General features: G+C 37.1%; 2 protein-coding genes across 2 annotated transcripts; both read left to right on the top strand.

Annotated features, from left to right (window-relative positions):
• Window positions 1–1,917: 1,917 nt before the first annotated feature.
• On the top strand, window positions 1,918–2,643 carry LOC133674594 (secreted RxLR effector protein 161-like). Its single transcript, XM_062095834.1, has one exon. It carries the CDS (start codon window positions 1,918–1,920, stop codon window positions 2,641–2,643), a length of 726 nt encoding a protein of 241 aa, XP_061951818.1.
• A 10,117-nt stretch (window positions 2,644–12,760) lies between these two features.
• Window positions 12,761–13,776, top strand: LOC133700504 (uncharacterized). Its single transcript, XM_062124057.1, has 3 exons — window positions 12,761–13,139; window positions 13,266–13,312; window positions 13,467–13,776. The coding sequence occupies exons 1-3, from the start codon at window positions 12,914–12,916 to the stop codon at window positions 13,599–13,601; spliced, it is 408 nt and encodes a 135-aa protein (XP_061980041.1). The 5' UTR covers window positions 12,761–12,913; the 3' UTR covers window positions 13,602–13,776.

Here is a 13,776-nt window from a genome sequence, read left to right as displayed (position 1 = left end):
ATTAATAAACACTACAATGCATTCCTCTTCCAGTATGTTCCTTGATTGTGTCACATGTAAGCTTGGCAAAAGTAAAGTATTTCCTTTTCCCTCTGAAGGCAGCAGAGCAACAAATCTATTTGAGATAGTTCATAGTGATGTCTGGGGAATTAGTCCTATACTTCCTCATGCAGGATACAAGTATTTTGTAACCTTTATAGATGACTACAGCCGTTATACATGGGTTTATTTCTTGCGGAACAAATCAGAAGTTTTCTCTATGTTTAAATTGTTCCTTGTACTGGTTAACACTCAATTTTCTGCCACTGTTAAAACTCTTAGATCAGATTCAGGAGGGGAGTATATGTCTAACGATTTCCAATCTTTCTTGCAATCTAATGGTATCATTTCTCAACGCTCATGTTCCTATACTCCTCAGCAAAATGGAGTAACAGAACGCAACAATCGCCATCTTTTGGATGTGGTCCGTACTTTGCTCATTGAAAATTATGTTCCTCTTAAGTTTTGGGTGGAAGCACTCATTACAGCAACTTATCTAATCAATAGACTTCCTTCACAAGTCTTGGGTCTAGAGTCTCTATATTTTTGGCTTCATCATTGCCCTCCTATATACACTAATCTTCACACCTTTGGGTGTGTATGCTTCATGCATCTTCCTCCACCTCATAGAAATAAACTTTCTGCTCAGTCAATTAGGTGTGCCTTTCTTGGATATAGCATTACTCAAAAGGGTTATCTATGTTTTGATCCACACACTAATCGAGTTCATGTTTCCAGAAATGTTATTTTCTTTGAAAATCAATGTTTCTTTCCTTTGCCTTCATCCTCAGCCACTTCTCTTGCCTCTTTACCCTCTTTTGATGACTCTTCTCATCTGCAAAGTGCTCAAGTTGACAGGTTCAAGCCGCATATGGTATATAAGAGAAGACTTCCAGTGCTACCCCCTTCAGCTTATGTCCTGTCATCTGCTCCTCCTTTGCACCCTTCTATGGCTTCTGAGGTAACTATTTTGGCTCCTTTACGCCGCTCCTCTAGAGTATCTGTACCACCTGCTAAGTATGGATCTAACTCCTTTGTGGCACATAATTCTACTGCTGCTCTCTCTGCCACTTTATCCTCTATTGCTATTCCTACTAGTTATTCACAGGCAGCTAAAGAACCATGCTGGCAGCAGGCTATGCAGGAAGAATTACATGCTCTCGAAGCTAATCAGACTTGGGACATTGTTGATTGTCCTTCTGGTGTGACTCCTCTTGGGTGTCGATGGGTCTATTCTGTTAAAATCAAGGTTGATGGCAGCTTGGACAGATATAAAGCACGATTGGTGGCTCTTGGAAACCATCAAAAATATGGAGTACATTATGAAGAGACTTTTGCTCCCGTAGCCAAAATGGGTACTATTCGAACAATTCTGGCCATCGCAGCATCTAAACATTGGTGTTTACACCAATTGGATGTGAAGAATGCCTTTCTTCATGGTGATCTCACTGAATATATATATATATATATATATATATATATATATATATATATATATATATATATGCGACCACCAGCCGGCTTATTTTCCACTCCTACCTCTGCTGTGTGTAAGTTACGCCACTTCTTGTATGGTCTCAAACAAGCTCCTCGTGCTTGGATGAGAGATTTACTTCTATCCTTCTTCAATTTGATTTCCTCAAAAGTAAATATGATGCATCTTTGTTTCTACGTAAGACTGCACATGGAGTTGTGTTTTTATTGGTGCATGTTGATGATATAGTTATCACCGGTACTGATTTAGCTTTGATTGATCAACTAAAGCAGCATTTGTAGAAATCCTTCCACATGAAGGATTTAGGTCCTCTAACATATTTTCTTGGTCTAGAGATTCATGCTAGTTCAAATCGCATATTTTTATCCCAACACAAGTATGCCATGGACTTGGTGACAGTTGCTGGTCTTCAGAATTCGCCACCCCTTGATACTCCGATGGAAATTAATCTCAAGCTACGCAAAGATGAGGATGATTTATTATCAGACCCGGCAGCATATCGTACACTCGTGGGCAGCTTAATCTATCTTACAAACACTAGACCTGATATTTCTTATGCAGTACAACAGGTTAGTCAGTTCATGGCTTCTCCAAGGCACCTCCATCTGGCTGCTGTTAAAAGAATAATTCGTTATGTTCATGGCACAATTCGAAGAGGACTTTGCTATCCTGCTGGTACTTCTCTTGATCTTATTGCTTATAGTGATGCTGATTATGCCGGGTGTTCTGACACTCGGCGTTCAACTACTGGTTGGTGTATGTTCCTTGACCCTGCACTTATTTCCTGGAAGAGCAAGAAACAAGATCGTGTTTCCAAGTCTTCTACTGAGTCTGAATACAGGGCTATGTCCCAAGCTTGTTCCGAAATCATCTGGCTCCACGGGCTCCTTGCTGAGCTTGGTTTTCAGCAGTGCACTCCTACTCCTCTTTTTGCCGATAATACAAGTGCTATACACATTACCGCCAATCCTATCTTCCATGAGCGCACAAAGTATATTGAGGTGGACTGCCACTTCATTCGTGACGCCTTTGCAGCTCAAACTATATCACTTCCACACGTGTCCAGCAATCTTCAGGTGGCTGATGTTTTTACCAAGACTCTCACATGACAACGTCATCATTTTCTTACGACCAAATTGATGCTTATGGATAAGCCCGCATCAATTTGAGGGGGGATGTCAATAGAAAGGCTGAAGTCAAGCATACAACTGTAAATGCTTAAATAGGAATATAAATGCTTAAATAGAAAATTTACCTTTTACTATATTTAGCTTCCTAGATTTCCTCTTTGTAATTACTATGTACAGCATAACAACACTACTTTTCCTATATATAATGAAAGCCTAGTAGAAAGGTAGAGGCAATTCAAACAAATCTGTTATTGTGGTCTCTCTGGTAATTCAAGTACAATTTGAATCTAGTCGCCTAGCTTATATACTGGGATTCGTTGAACTTCATCATCACTGGTAAAAACAACTTGGGTATCCAAAGTAGCATTAATATGTTTCTCTTGTGCCAATGATAAGGATAATGAAGTAGGGATATCAAAAGGAGCATCAGGAATAGATTGTGTTTTATATATAATGAGGTTTTCTATGTCAAAAGTAGAATTAATGTCAAAGTTTAATGGTAGTTTAATGATATAACTATTTAATTCAATCATTTGCAACATTTTAAATGGTCTAACACTAGCAATTTATGACTGATTCCCAAAGGATACTGTTCAGGTATAATCTGTATCATTAAATAATCTATAACATTTAATGCATCATGATACTTTTGTAAATTAGCTCGAAATTTATGTTGTATATTACATGCTTGAATATGTTTTATGATCTCAATATACAAATTATGAACTATACATGCAAAAGACTCGGCTGAATCATACATTTTAGAGTGAGCAGACAAAGGAAGAAGAACTATCAGCATCCTAGGTTTGTGACCATGAACCTTATATGGTTGAGTGTGGAATGAAACACACTTTGAATTCTGGATGGATATAGATTGGACATAACCTAGTGAATCAGGGTCATTCTTATCCTTTTTACCATGGACAAAGGGTAAGGAAGCTCAGCAAACTGTTCAAGATGCTAAATGTCAAGCATAGGGGACAAAGCATTAGTGAGTTTAAGAGGTTGTTCAAAATCTATGATATGCTGGATGTCAAGCATAGGGGAGGAAGAATCAGGAAGCTCAGAAGGCTGTTCAAAATCTATTGCAAGTTAGGTGTCAAGCATAGAGGTTGAGGAATTAAGGAACTCAAAATGACAACTATCTTGAAACTCTCCCGACATTGCACTTGCCTCTTCAGACAACTTTACTAGATAGTCTCCAGAAACTTCTACACCTAAATGAGATACAACTAACTCTTCATGAACCTCTTTTTCAAACTCTTATGGACATTATCTTAGTCATATTTACCTCCTTAGGTAGTTCCACTAAAGGGTTTCTTGAAATTTCTTTTACAACTAAACCATATACAATAGGTTATTCCTTAACCTCATTCTCAAACTCATTTAGACTCGTTGTTTTAAGTCTTTGTTCTTTCACATTCTCCTTTTACTTGTTCTTATTGCTAGGTCTTGGTGGCAATCCAATAAGTTTGATCTTTCCTCCTTTAAAAGTGAAAGAACATGAATTTGATCGATCATAACTGATGATGTCTAAATCATATATCCATGGCCTTCCTAAAATGAAATGTTCTACTTCCATTGGAATCATATCAGACCAAATCTCATCATGATAGTCTAGGAATTTGATATGGAATAAACATTTTCCATTGACTACTTTAAAGGTATTATTAACGCATGACACATTATATGGCTTACGATGCGGAACAAGTTTTAGGCCTAAGCGAGCTACAGTATTTGAAGATATTGCATTGATACATCAAATCTCATCATGATAGTCTAGGAATTTGATATGGAAAAAACATTTTTCATTGACTGCTTTAAAGGTATTATTAACTCATGACACATTATATGGCTTAGGATGGGGAACAAGTTTTAGGCCTAAGCGAACTACAATATTTGAAGATATTGCATTGATACGACTTTCATTATCAATGATAATCTTGCAATCCTTATCCCCACACTTGATATAAGGGTGAGAGATAGCAATCCTCCAATCTTCATTTCTCTTGGGTTGTGTAAAGGCATATCTAACTACACCTAATCTAGTTGTCTAAAACTCTATGGTGTTTTGTTCATGATTGGTTATAAAGATATCACTCAAGATCGAGTCTATGGTAGTTGTAAACTTAAAATTAGATACTAGATGACTATTCACAAATGCATGCAACACTAACTTAGAAATGGAATTGAGATCATATATAATTCATGCAAGTGAAATTACAATACAAAAATAAAAGTAATTTTATTTTTTTTAATGTGAAGATTAATCAAGAACAAAACACAACAATAAAATTTTAAGCATGTATTGCTAGACCTTTAAGTGTAAATTATTAATTAAACATAATGTTACAAACAAGGACTCGCAATTATCAAAGATAACTAGATGCTAGATATCAATGACGACAAAGGTTGATGAGAACAAATTTACAAATAAGTACGCAATGTGAGATTAATTTTTTTAGACAAAAAAAAAAGTAATATTATTAATGATAAGTTGAATAGTAAGTGTATTGCCTAAGAAATAAATTTCAACAAATCAAAGAGTTCAATAATTTACCAATCAAATTGCTTAATGTTGACGACAAACTACTTGGATCATGGGAGCTGTCGTTGATATCATGAAGCTACCGTCGTGATGTTTCAAATAATGTCCTTTTGTTGCTTTCATTTTTCCCTTTTTTTCTCTTTTTTTATGGTCACTTTTCACTTTTTTTTTTATTTTTTTCATTGGTCTCTCTCTTTTTTTTTCTGACTTTTGACTTTTTTTAATAAATCAATATAAAAGAAAATAAAAGTGCAGTAGAGATGGGAGATTGGAAATTGGCAGAAACTCCCTATAAAATTCCTTTATCCTTCACCTCTCTCTCTCTCTCTCTCTCTCTCTCTCTAACTCTTGCTATTGGACGCGTGCTATGGTTTGAGGTGGAGAATCTGTTGATCTTTGATGGCTGATGTTTGCTGGTTGAATAACAAGTGTATTTCCAAAGAAATCATATTCAATGAATCAAAGAGTTAAATAATTTACCGATCAAATTGCTTAATGTTGACAATAGAATACTTGGATCATGTGAGTTGTCATTGATGTCACAAAGTTGTTGTCGTGATGTGATGTTTCGAATAATGTCTTTTTGTTGCTTTCATTTCCCTTTTTTTCTCTCTTTTTTTACTATCACTTTTCACTTCTTTATTTTTTTTTGGCCACTTTTTTTTAACATTGTACTCTCTTTCTTTTTTTTCTTGACTTTTGATTTTTTTAAAAAAATCAATATAAAAGAAAATAAAATTACAGTGCAGAATGGAGATTGGAAATTGGTAGAAACTCTTGCTATACAATTCCTTTATCCTTCACCTACCCCGCTCTCTCTCTCTCTCTCTCTTGGATGCGTGCTGTGGTTCGAGGTGTAGAACCTGTTGATCTTTTATTTTTTTGGATAAATGGGCCTGTGTTGATGTATTTTGTTTAGTTGGCTTAGAGAAGATAAACAATATTTTTTTTTCAAATCTCGGTAGTAAACATAAATATTAAAGGATCTTATTTTTTCTAGATCAACTATATAATTTCTAGGTTTTAGAAACTGCATTGAATTTGGAGGATTTTCACAAGCCCTATTAACTGAAAGAACAATTAAAAATTAGACTTTGACACCAAAATTGATGCGGGACAAAAGAGATTTGAAGTCAAAGAAGAAAGGAAAGAAGAAGAAACCAAAAAAAAAGAGAAGAAAGGGGGTTAGAAAAGTCTGCAACTTTGCAATTTTTATTCAATTCATCAAAAATTGATCGTAATGCCAAGAAAATTACATATAAATAATAAAACCTTAATTAGAACTTAAAACTCACTAACTAATAAAAGTCTAATAAAATAACATAAATTGAAGTTCAATAATAAAAACAAATAAAATCTAATAACTTGGGCTTGAACGAGCCCAATCACCCAACCAAAGAACAATGGGTTGGGCTATCCTCTATCATCGATGATCATGTATGTGCTTAAATCATGTCTCATATCAGTGTCTCCATCATGCTAGTGTCTCCATCATGCTATTACACTATAGAAACTGATCTGGTAGTGCCCACTTTGAAGAGAGGACAAATTAAATGAGAACTATATTTGGAGAAGAAAGATTGTCAAGAGAACTTGAGGCTGATGGCTAGAACGTTTTTGACTTTTCCCATCATCACCTTGCCTCAGGGAGAATTCATATGTAAGAATGACCACAGCAGAATTTGATGAGTGCAACATATGTATATAACCATTTACACCCTTCTCAGTGAAGGTTGATCCAAGATCAGAACGAGCTGGTTTCTCTAGATATGCAGTAAGTCGATAACTTTTCTGAAGTATGCCCTTCTGGATCCTGAGTTTGAGTTGCCAGTTCAGGTTTGCAATACCACTCTCAATATAAATTCGTATGACGCCACTCCAAAGAGTGAATTGAACAGTGAGTATTTTGTCATGGGGCATGGGTGCAGGACTTCAATTGAGGTGTAGTGGCTGGGTTGCCTGGACAAGTTAGACAGCCCCAAATTTGATTAGAAAAGCCACGGCCAATGACAGAGTAGAGAATGTGCATTCCATTTGTGTATTTGTGCGTCTATATACATGTCTTTGCCTGTGATCTTTACATGATACAGCAATGTTGCACATGATTAAACAGGCAAAAACACAGTTATATCATTTTCAATTATCAATCATATAATCAGCATCGTTTCTAAGGTTATAGTTAATTTTCTCCATGGCTGCTATTTAACTCCTTTTTGTTCCTATGTCATCTGATGGTCTTGAAGCTGAGGGAGTATGTTGATGACACAGAGGACTACATCAACATAATGCTGGACTGATGGGGACATCGAACCGGAAACATTGGTTACGCGCGCGTATAATTATAGACGATGGAGGATAGCCCAAACCATTGAGAAATTGGACTTTAGCTTATGTTTTTGGGCTTAATTCATATGGACTTTTAGTTAAGGTTTATGAATTTGGTTTTATTTGTTGGGTTGGATTTAATTATTGTTGGATATTTTATTTAATGGGCCATAAGCCCAATTGCTTATTCTAGTTAGGGTTTTAGTATAAATACCCTACTTTTCTAAATGTAAGGACAATTATTGATGATTAATGAAAATTTGCAGATTTTGCATCTCCCTACTCTCCTCTCTTCTCTTCTTTGGCTTTCTTCTTCTCCTCTTCTTACTCTAGGCTTCTTTCTTTTTCCCGGCTTTAATTCTTTTGCTTGTTGTCCCGCGTCAAATTTGGTATCAGAGCATGGCTTTTAATTGTTCTTACAATTAAACGATCTACACATTTATGTGAAACCTACTCTTCTGCAAAAAAAAAAAAAAAAAAAAAAAAAAAAAAAAAAAAAAAACCCTACTATTCTGATTACAAGAATCTACTGTTCACTATTCACTGTTCATCATCCACTGTAATCGGGTTTCCAGCAGCGGCGCCACTGCCATCTACGGCGTCTCAGCTAGTCACAGCGGCAGACCCACCACTGAGAAGACCTGCAAATCAGTCCACCGATCCACGCCGATTTGCTACCTCCGACACAGACCAGCGGCAACCACCAGATTGACACCGCAAGAGACATCAGTGGATCTCCGGCTTCAGCAGCACAAAACCACCAGCAACAGCTACCCACAACCACCGTAGATCTCAGTCATCAGTTCCAGCGTTGCTAACCATCAGCGCCGTCAACCGCACCCCAGCAACAGCACCAGCCGCGACCCACCATCCACAGCGCCCTCACCTTCGGCAGCAGCCCCCGCCCAACAGCGACACCGGATCAACAGCCTCGCCCAGAAGCGACACCAGACACCTCCACCTCTCCCCCTCGCGCCGCTGGCCCAAGCAGGAGCACGGAGTGAGCCATCGCCGACAGCGGCGGCAACGGGTCACAGAAGCTAGGGAAGCAAGAAAGAAAGAAGAAACAAAAAACCCCCAGCTGAGAATATAATTAACCCTGCCATGTCATCTGCCACGTCAACCTCCTGGAGCCACGTCATCCGACACGTCATCGCCACACCAGTCAAGGGCTGCTCCACCAGCTGCCACATCGTCAGTTTCTGTCATATCAGCTGCCATGTCCTTGTCTGCCCATTGCTGCCACATGTCTGCCATGTCATTGTCTTCGCCACATAATCAACATCAAATTCCAGCATACTCCTCCAAAGCAGTCAAGTCAGTAAATTACTTTACTTTTTTGATTTGTTGATTTTACTTTAGGTATTGCACTTGGTAGTCAAAGTTGTCGTTAATATTACTTTTGTGCCTAAAAAAAAAAATCACACCTTGCATTTTTATTTGTTCACTCTTACTTAACCATTTTCTTCTTTGATATTTAGCAACTAGTTGTTGAGCCCGTTGAAGTTAGTAAAAATTGTTACCATTATTTGATTAATCATTTACACTTAAAAGGTCTAGCATTGCTTGCTTATAATTTTCCTGGCATAATCTGTTCTTGATTAATCTTCACAAAAAAAAAAAAAATTAGCTTTATTTTTGTATTGTGATTTTACATGCAAGAACCATTTGTGATCTCAATTCCATTTATAAGTTAGTGTTGCATGCATTTATGTCATGATCATTTAGTGTCCAAGTTTAAGTTTACACTTGCTGTAGACTCAACCTTAGTGATAGTCTCGACGACCATGTAAAGGGAACTGCAAGCTTAGGTGATCAACATGTTTAAGAGAATTGAACCCCAAGAGAGTTTTCGAATAAGGCACTCAAAGACTAATGAATATCACAAGAACAATCATTATGGACAAGTTCACTCTGAGCGCCACCAATATGACTATCATTTAGGTTATTCTAAATACGATGACTTTGATGAGCGAGTCTTAAGTCCTAACAAAATAGAAGCTCCCACTTTTGACGGTCGTCATGACCCTTGGATATTTGATATGTGGATTCGTGATATGGATAAATTCTTTGAGTGGCATAAATTGTCTGATAATAGAAAAGTTAGATTTGCTAAGATGAAACTCATTGATGAAGCCAAAGTTTATTGGAGAGATGTTGAGGATTGTTTAGAGATGAGAGGTAAACCTCCTATAACTGATTGGATCAAAATGAAACATAAACTTCAGGAGAAGTACCTACCCCAGTCTTATAGGAATAAACTCTTAGACCAATGGAACAATCTAAGACAAGGGAATAAATCTATCAATGAGTATATGACGCAGTTTAACGATTACATGATTAGATGTGCCATAAAAGAGAATGAAGCCATGACTTTGCGTAGATTTTGTAGAGGCTTAGATGATGATCTTAGAAGAGAAATTGTATTTCAAGGTGTATCTACCCTTGACCAGGCTTATACCTTAGTTAAAGACTACAAGTTGGTCACAAAGAATCAGTGGAAGAATCATCAGGACTCTTATAGCATCCCTACTAGGTCCCAATTCAGAAACAGTGATTCTTTGTTAGGTGCTCCACCCCATAGACCTAATCCTAGTAGCACCAAACTTTGTAAGAAAGATAAAGGTAAAAGAGTTGTCAATGAAGTGTCTAAGGTGAGTTCAAAGGTTAAGTGTACTAATTGTTTAGGTTTTGGTCATATCTCCTTAGATTGCACCTCTAAACCCTTAGTCATCCAAAAACATAAGGATATAGGTAAAGAGGAATATTGTAGTGTTGAAGTGTATGAGCCTAATCTTGAGGATTTTAGTGACCTGGATGACGAGGATGTGCAAAAAGAGGGACTTAACACAATGAGTCCACATGAGCTTGAGACTGAGGTTAAAAAAGAGTGATATGTCTGCTTCAATGGTAGAGGAAGTTTTAGGGAACTCTTCAGTGGAATCGCCTGTAGAGATACGTATGGTCTTAGAAGAGTCTCATGATATTAGTCCTCCTAAACTACCTGATTCCTCATCCCACATTTTGGTGTCCAGCACATCATAAGTTTAGAGCAACATATTGAGCTTTTTGACCCCTTACCCCATGCACGTGATAAGGAAGATGAAGATAATCCTAGTTTACTTGATCGTGTTCATACCATATCTACACAGGTTTCAAACAATGTTTGTCACATTTCACACCCTCAATCATTTAGTGTTCATAATTACAAACCTGAGAAGCCTATAGAACACCCTCCCATATCTCCTCACGATAGGATGTTTAAGTCAGCTGAGTCATTACCATGTAGGGTTCATAATTTGCATATTGAGATCATGAAACAAATTCAAGCAAGTAATGAACAATACAAATTTCGAGCTGATTTACTTGAATATCATGATGCACTTACTGTTGGAGATTATTTCATGATACAGATTAGACCTGAACGGTATCCTTTGGAAACCGATCATAAATTGCAAGTAAGTAGTGTTAGACCATTCAAAGTGTTGCAAATGATTAAATCAAATAATTATGTCATTAAATTGCCATTAAACTTTGATATTAGCTCTACTTTTAACGTGAAAGATCTCAGTATTTATAAAATACAGCATATCCCTGATGCTCCTTTTGATACCCCTACCTCTTTATCCATATCTTTGGCACAAAAGGAATATATTAATGCTACTTTGAATGCACAAGTTGTTTTTACCAGGGTTGATGAACTTCAGCAAATCCTAGTATATGGGCTCAACGACCAGATTCAGACTGTACTTGGATTATCAGAGAGACATCATAACAGCTTGATCCTTATCTTTGAGAGCATTATCGGAGCTGCCTTGACCTATACTCGACAGGGTCGAGTTCTTCCAACCCCGGGAGAATTGATGGGGACATCGAACCGGAAACATTGGTTACGCGCGCGTATAATTATAGACGATGGAGGATAGCCCAAACCATTGAGAAATTGGACTTTAGCTTATGTTTTTGGGCTTAATTCATATGGACTTTTAGTTAAGGTTTATGAATTTGGTTTTATTTGTTGGGTTGGATTTAATTATTGTTGGATATTTTATTTAATGGGCCATAAGCCCAATTGCTTATTCTAGTTAGGGTTTTAGTATAAATACCCTACTTTTCTAAATGTAAGGACAATTATTGATGATTAATGAAAATTTGCAGATTTTGCATCTCCCTACTCTCCTCTCTTCTCTTCTTTGGCTTTCTTCTTCTCCTTTTCTTACTCTAGGCTTCTTTCTTTTTCCCGGCTTTAATTCTTTTGCTTGTTGTCCCGCGTCATGGACGACAAACAGAATCATCTCCTGCAAATGGGGGTTATGTTGACGACAGCAACCTTAGTGGTGAGCTGCTTTGTTGTAGTTGTTGGTGTTTTTGGCATGAATATCGGAATCAAAAAATGTCGAAGTTTCTATGGACTGTTACTGGTGGCACTACTGGGAGCATGTTCTTATATGTGATTGCTATTGCCTGGTGCAAGCACAGGCGATTGTTAGATAATTGAATTGTTGTGTATTACTGTATTACAGGCAAAGGTATTACCGGCTGCTGTATAATATGCTGTGGTTCATGTAAAAACATACATAGGGAAAGAAAACTCTGAACACGTTATTGTGCTGATGTTACCAGGAAGTTGTCAAACCACTTTTGCTTGCCAAGGTCACCCTGGCTCTTCATGGAATGTCAAAAATTGAATGACACTACGGACTAGCCCAAAGACTGTCTCACCATAACTTTACTCTCCGAACGTTTGGTAGCAGCTGGTCCTCCCTAAGGGGTTGACCTTCCTGGTTGAGGGGTGAAAGACTTCACAACCCCTTAGGCTAACCTTTCATCGTCACCGTGCTACTGGTTTTTGGGTTTCTTTTTATTAACATTTTCTGTTGCTTGATTTTGTCTATTCTTTCTCACCATTTGCTGGTTTTGTTAGCTGCAACAGCTGGTTCCAGCATTAAAAAATAAAAAAGGTTAAATGAGAACCTCGACATGTCGCTTGTGTGAAATAAAGGGCAGATTCGCACGTGCCAGCACCTTGTGTGCACTTTTCAACTTCTTAACAAGTCCAGTTTGAGAAATGAGATCGGTTAAAATTTAATTTTTTTATATATAATTTTAGATTGTTTTGATACTTTGATGTAATATATATATGTATATATATTATTTTAATGTATTTTTAAATAGAAATACTTTAAAATCAATCGTACTCTTAAACATCCACAGTGTATATTTTGACGCTAGAAAACAAAGTGTTTGGACGAAGTCGAAGATAAGAGCCTGAAACCTCATCATCATCTATAGGCTCAAAAAAACTGGTGGCTGTGGTGCCGCTGCTACTAACTGCAGAGAGAGAGAGTTTGTGTGTTTGTCTAATGGTTTTCACAGATGAGTTCAATATCCCAAAGTGTGTTGATGGCACTGACCGTTACAATCAACAAGTTTGCTTCATCAAATGTTAATGCAGTTCATAAAAAAGAAGGTAAAAGAGCAGCTGCAGCAACAACAGCTAAAGCAGCAAGCAGGGCAGCTGACATTGGAAGAAGAGGAGTCCTCTTATCCACCGTGGTTGGTGTATATTCAGTCAATGACTCAAGGATTGAACTTCTTAAAAGTACTAAAAACACCACTTCTTGTTTTGCACTTCCATTTTTGCCTTTTCTTGCAGCCCGTGGAATGCCATATCTTTCTTCTTCTCTGGAGTCTTAGCTGACCGTTTTAACCATTGTTGGATTGTCAGAATATTTGAAGAAATCAGAGGATAACAAGACCAAAAATGACAAGGAGGTATAACATTTAGAGTTACAGTACTACTACTACGTGCCATCGCCAAGAATCTCTCTTTTTAGGAGTCAATTTTATTTTATTCTTCTTTCTATGCTTTAATTCTACAATTCGCATATTCCTTCCTGTTAATGATTGGCATGTTTTGTTTTTCAAGAGAATGGATAGCTATTACAAGCGGAACTACAAGGATTATTTTGACTTTGTGGAAGGATCTTTGAAAGGGAAGAATGAGCAGGACCTTACTGAATCAGAGAAGGGTATTCTTGATTGGCTAAAGAAAAATAAATAAACTACATGTAATAGATTTTCCCTCGAGATGTTGTCTGTGGAACTTATTTGGAGATCCACTGGTCTGAGGTTCCATAATTAACAAAAAAAAAAACTACTTTCTGTTTACTACAATCTGAAATCTCCGTGTTAGAAATCAAATGCTGGGTCCAATAGAATTGTTGCATTTATTTCAA

Source organism: Populus nigra, chromosome 1 (genome assembly GCF_951802175.1).
Source record: "Populus nigra chromosome 1, ddPopNigr1.1, whole genome shotgun sequence".
NCBI classification, from domain to species: Eukaryota; Viridiplantae; Streptophyta; class Magnoliopsida; order Malpighiales; family Salicaceae; genus Populus; species Populus nigra.
Note: the sequence above shows the minus strand (reverse complement) of the source record. Positions and strands in the feature narration are given on the sequence as shown.

What these genes read in the sequence shown, in the direction of transcription:
- LOC133674594 (XM_062095834.1), top strand. Translation starts at nt 1,918, where the DNA reads ATGGACTTGGTGACAGTTGCTGGTCTTCAGAATTCGCCACCCCTTGAT.
- LOC133700504 (XM_062124057.1), top strand. Translation starts at nt 12,914, where the DNA reads ATGAGTTCAATATCCCAAAGTGTGTTGATGGCACTGACCGTTACAATC. An exon ending in AAGGATTGAACTTCTTAAAA is followed by an intron (nt 13,140 to 13,265) that starts GTACTAAAAACA and finishes TTGGATTGTCAG; the next exon opens with AATATTTGAAGAAATCAGAG. An exon ending in AGACCAAAAATGACAAGGAG is followed by an intron (nt 13,313 to 13,466) that starts GTATAACATTTA and finishes TTGTTTTTCAAG; the next exon opens with AGAATGGATAGCTATTACAA.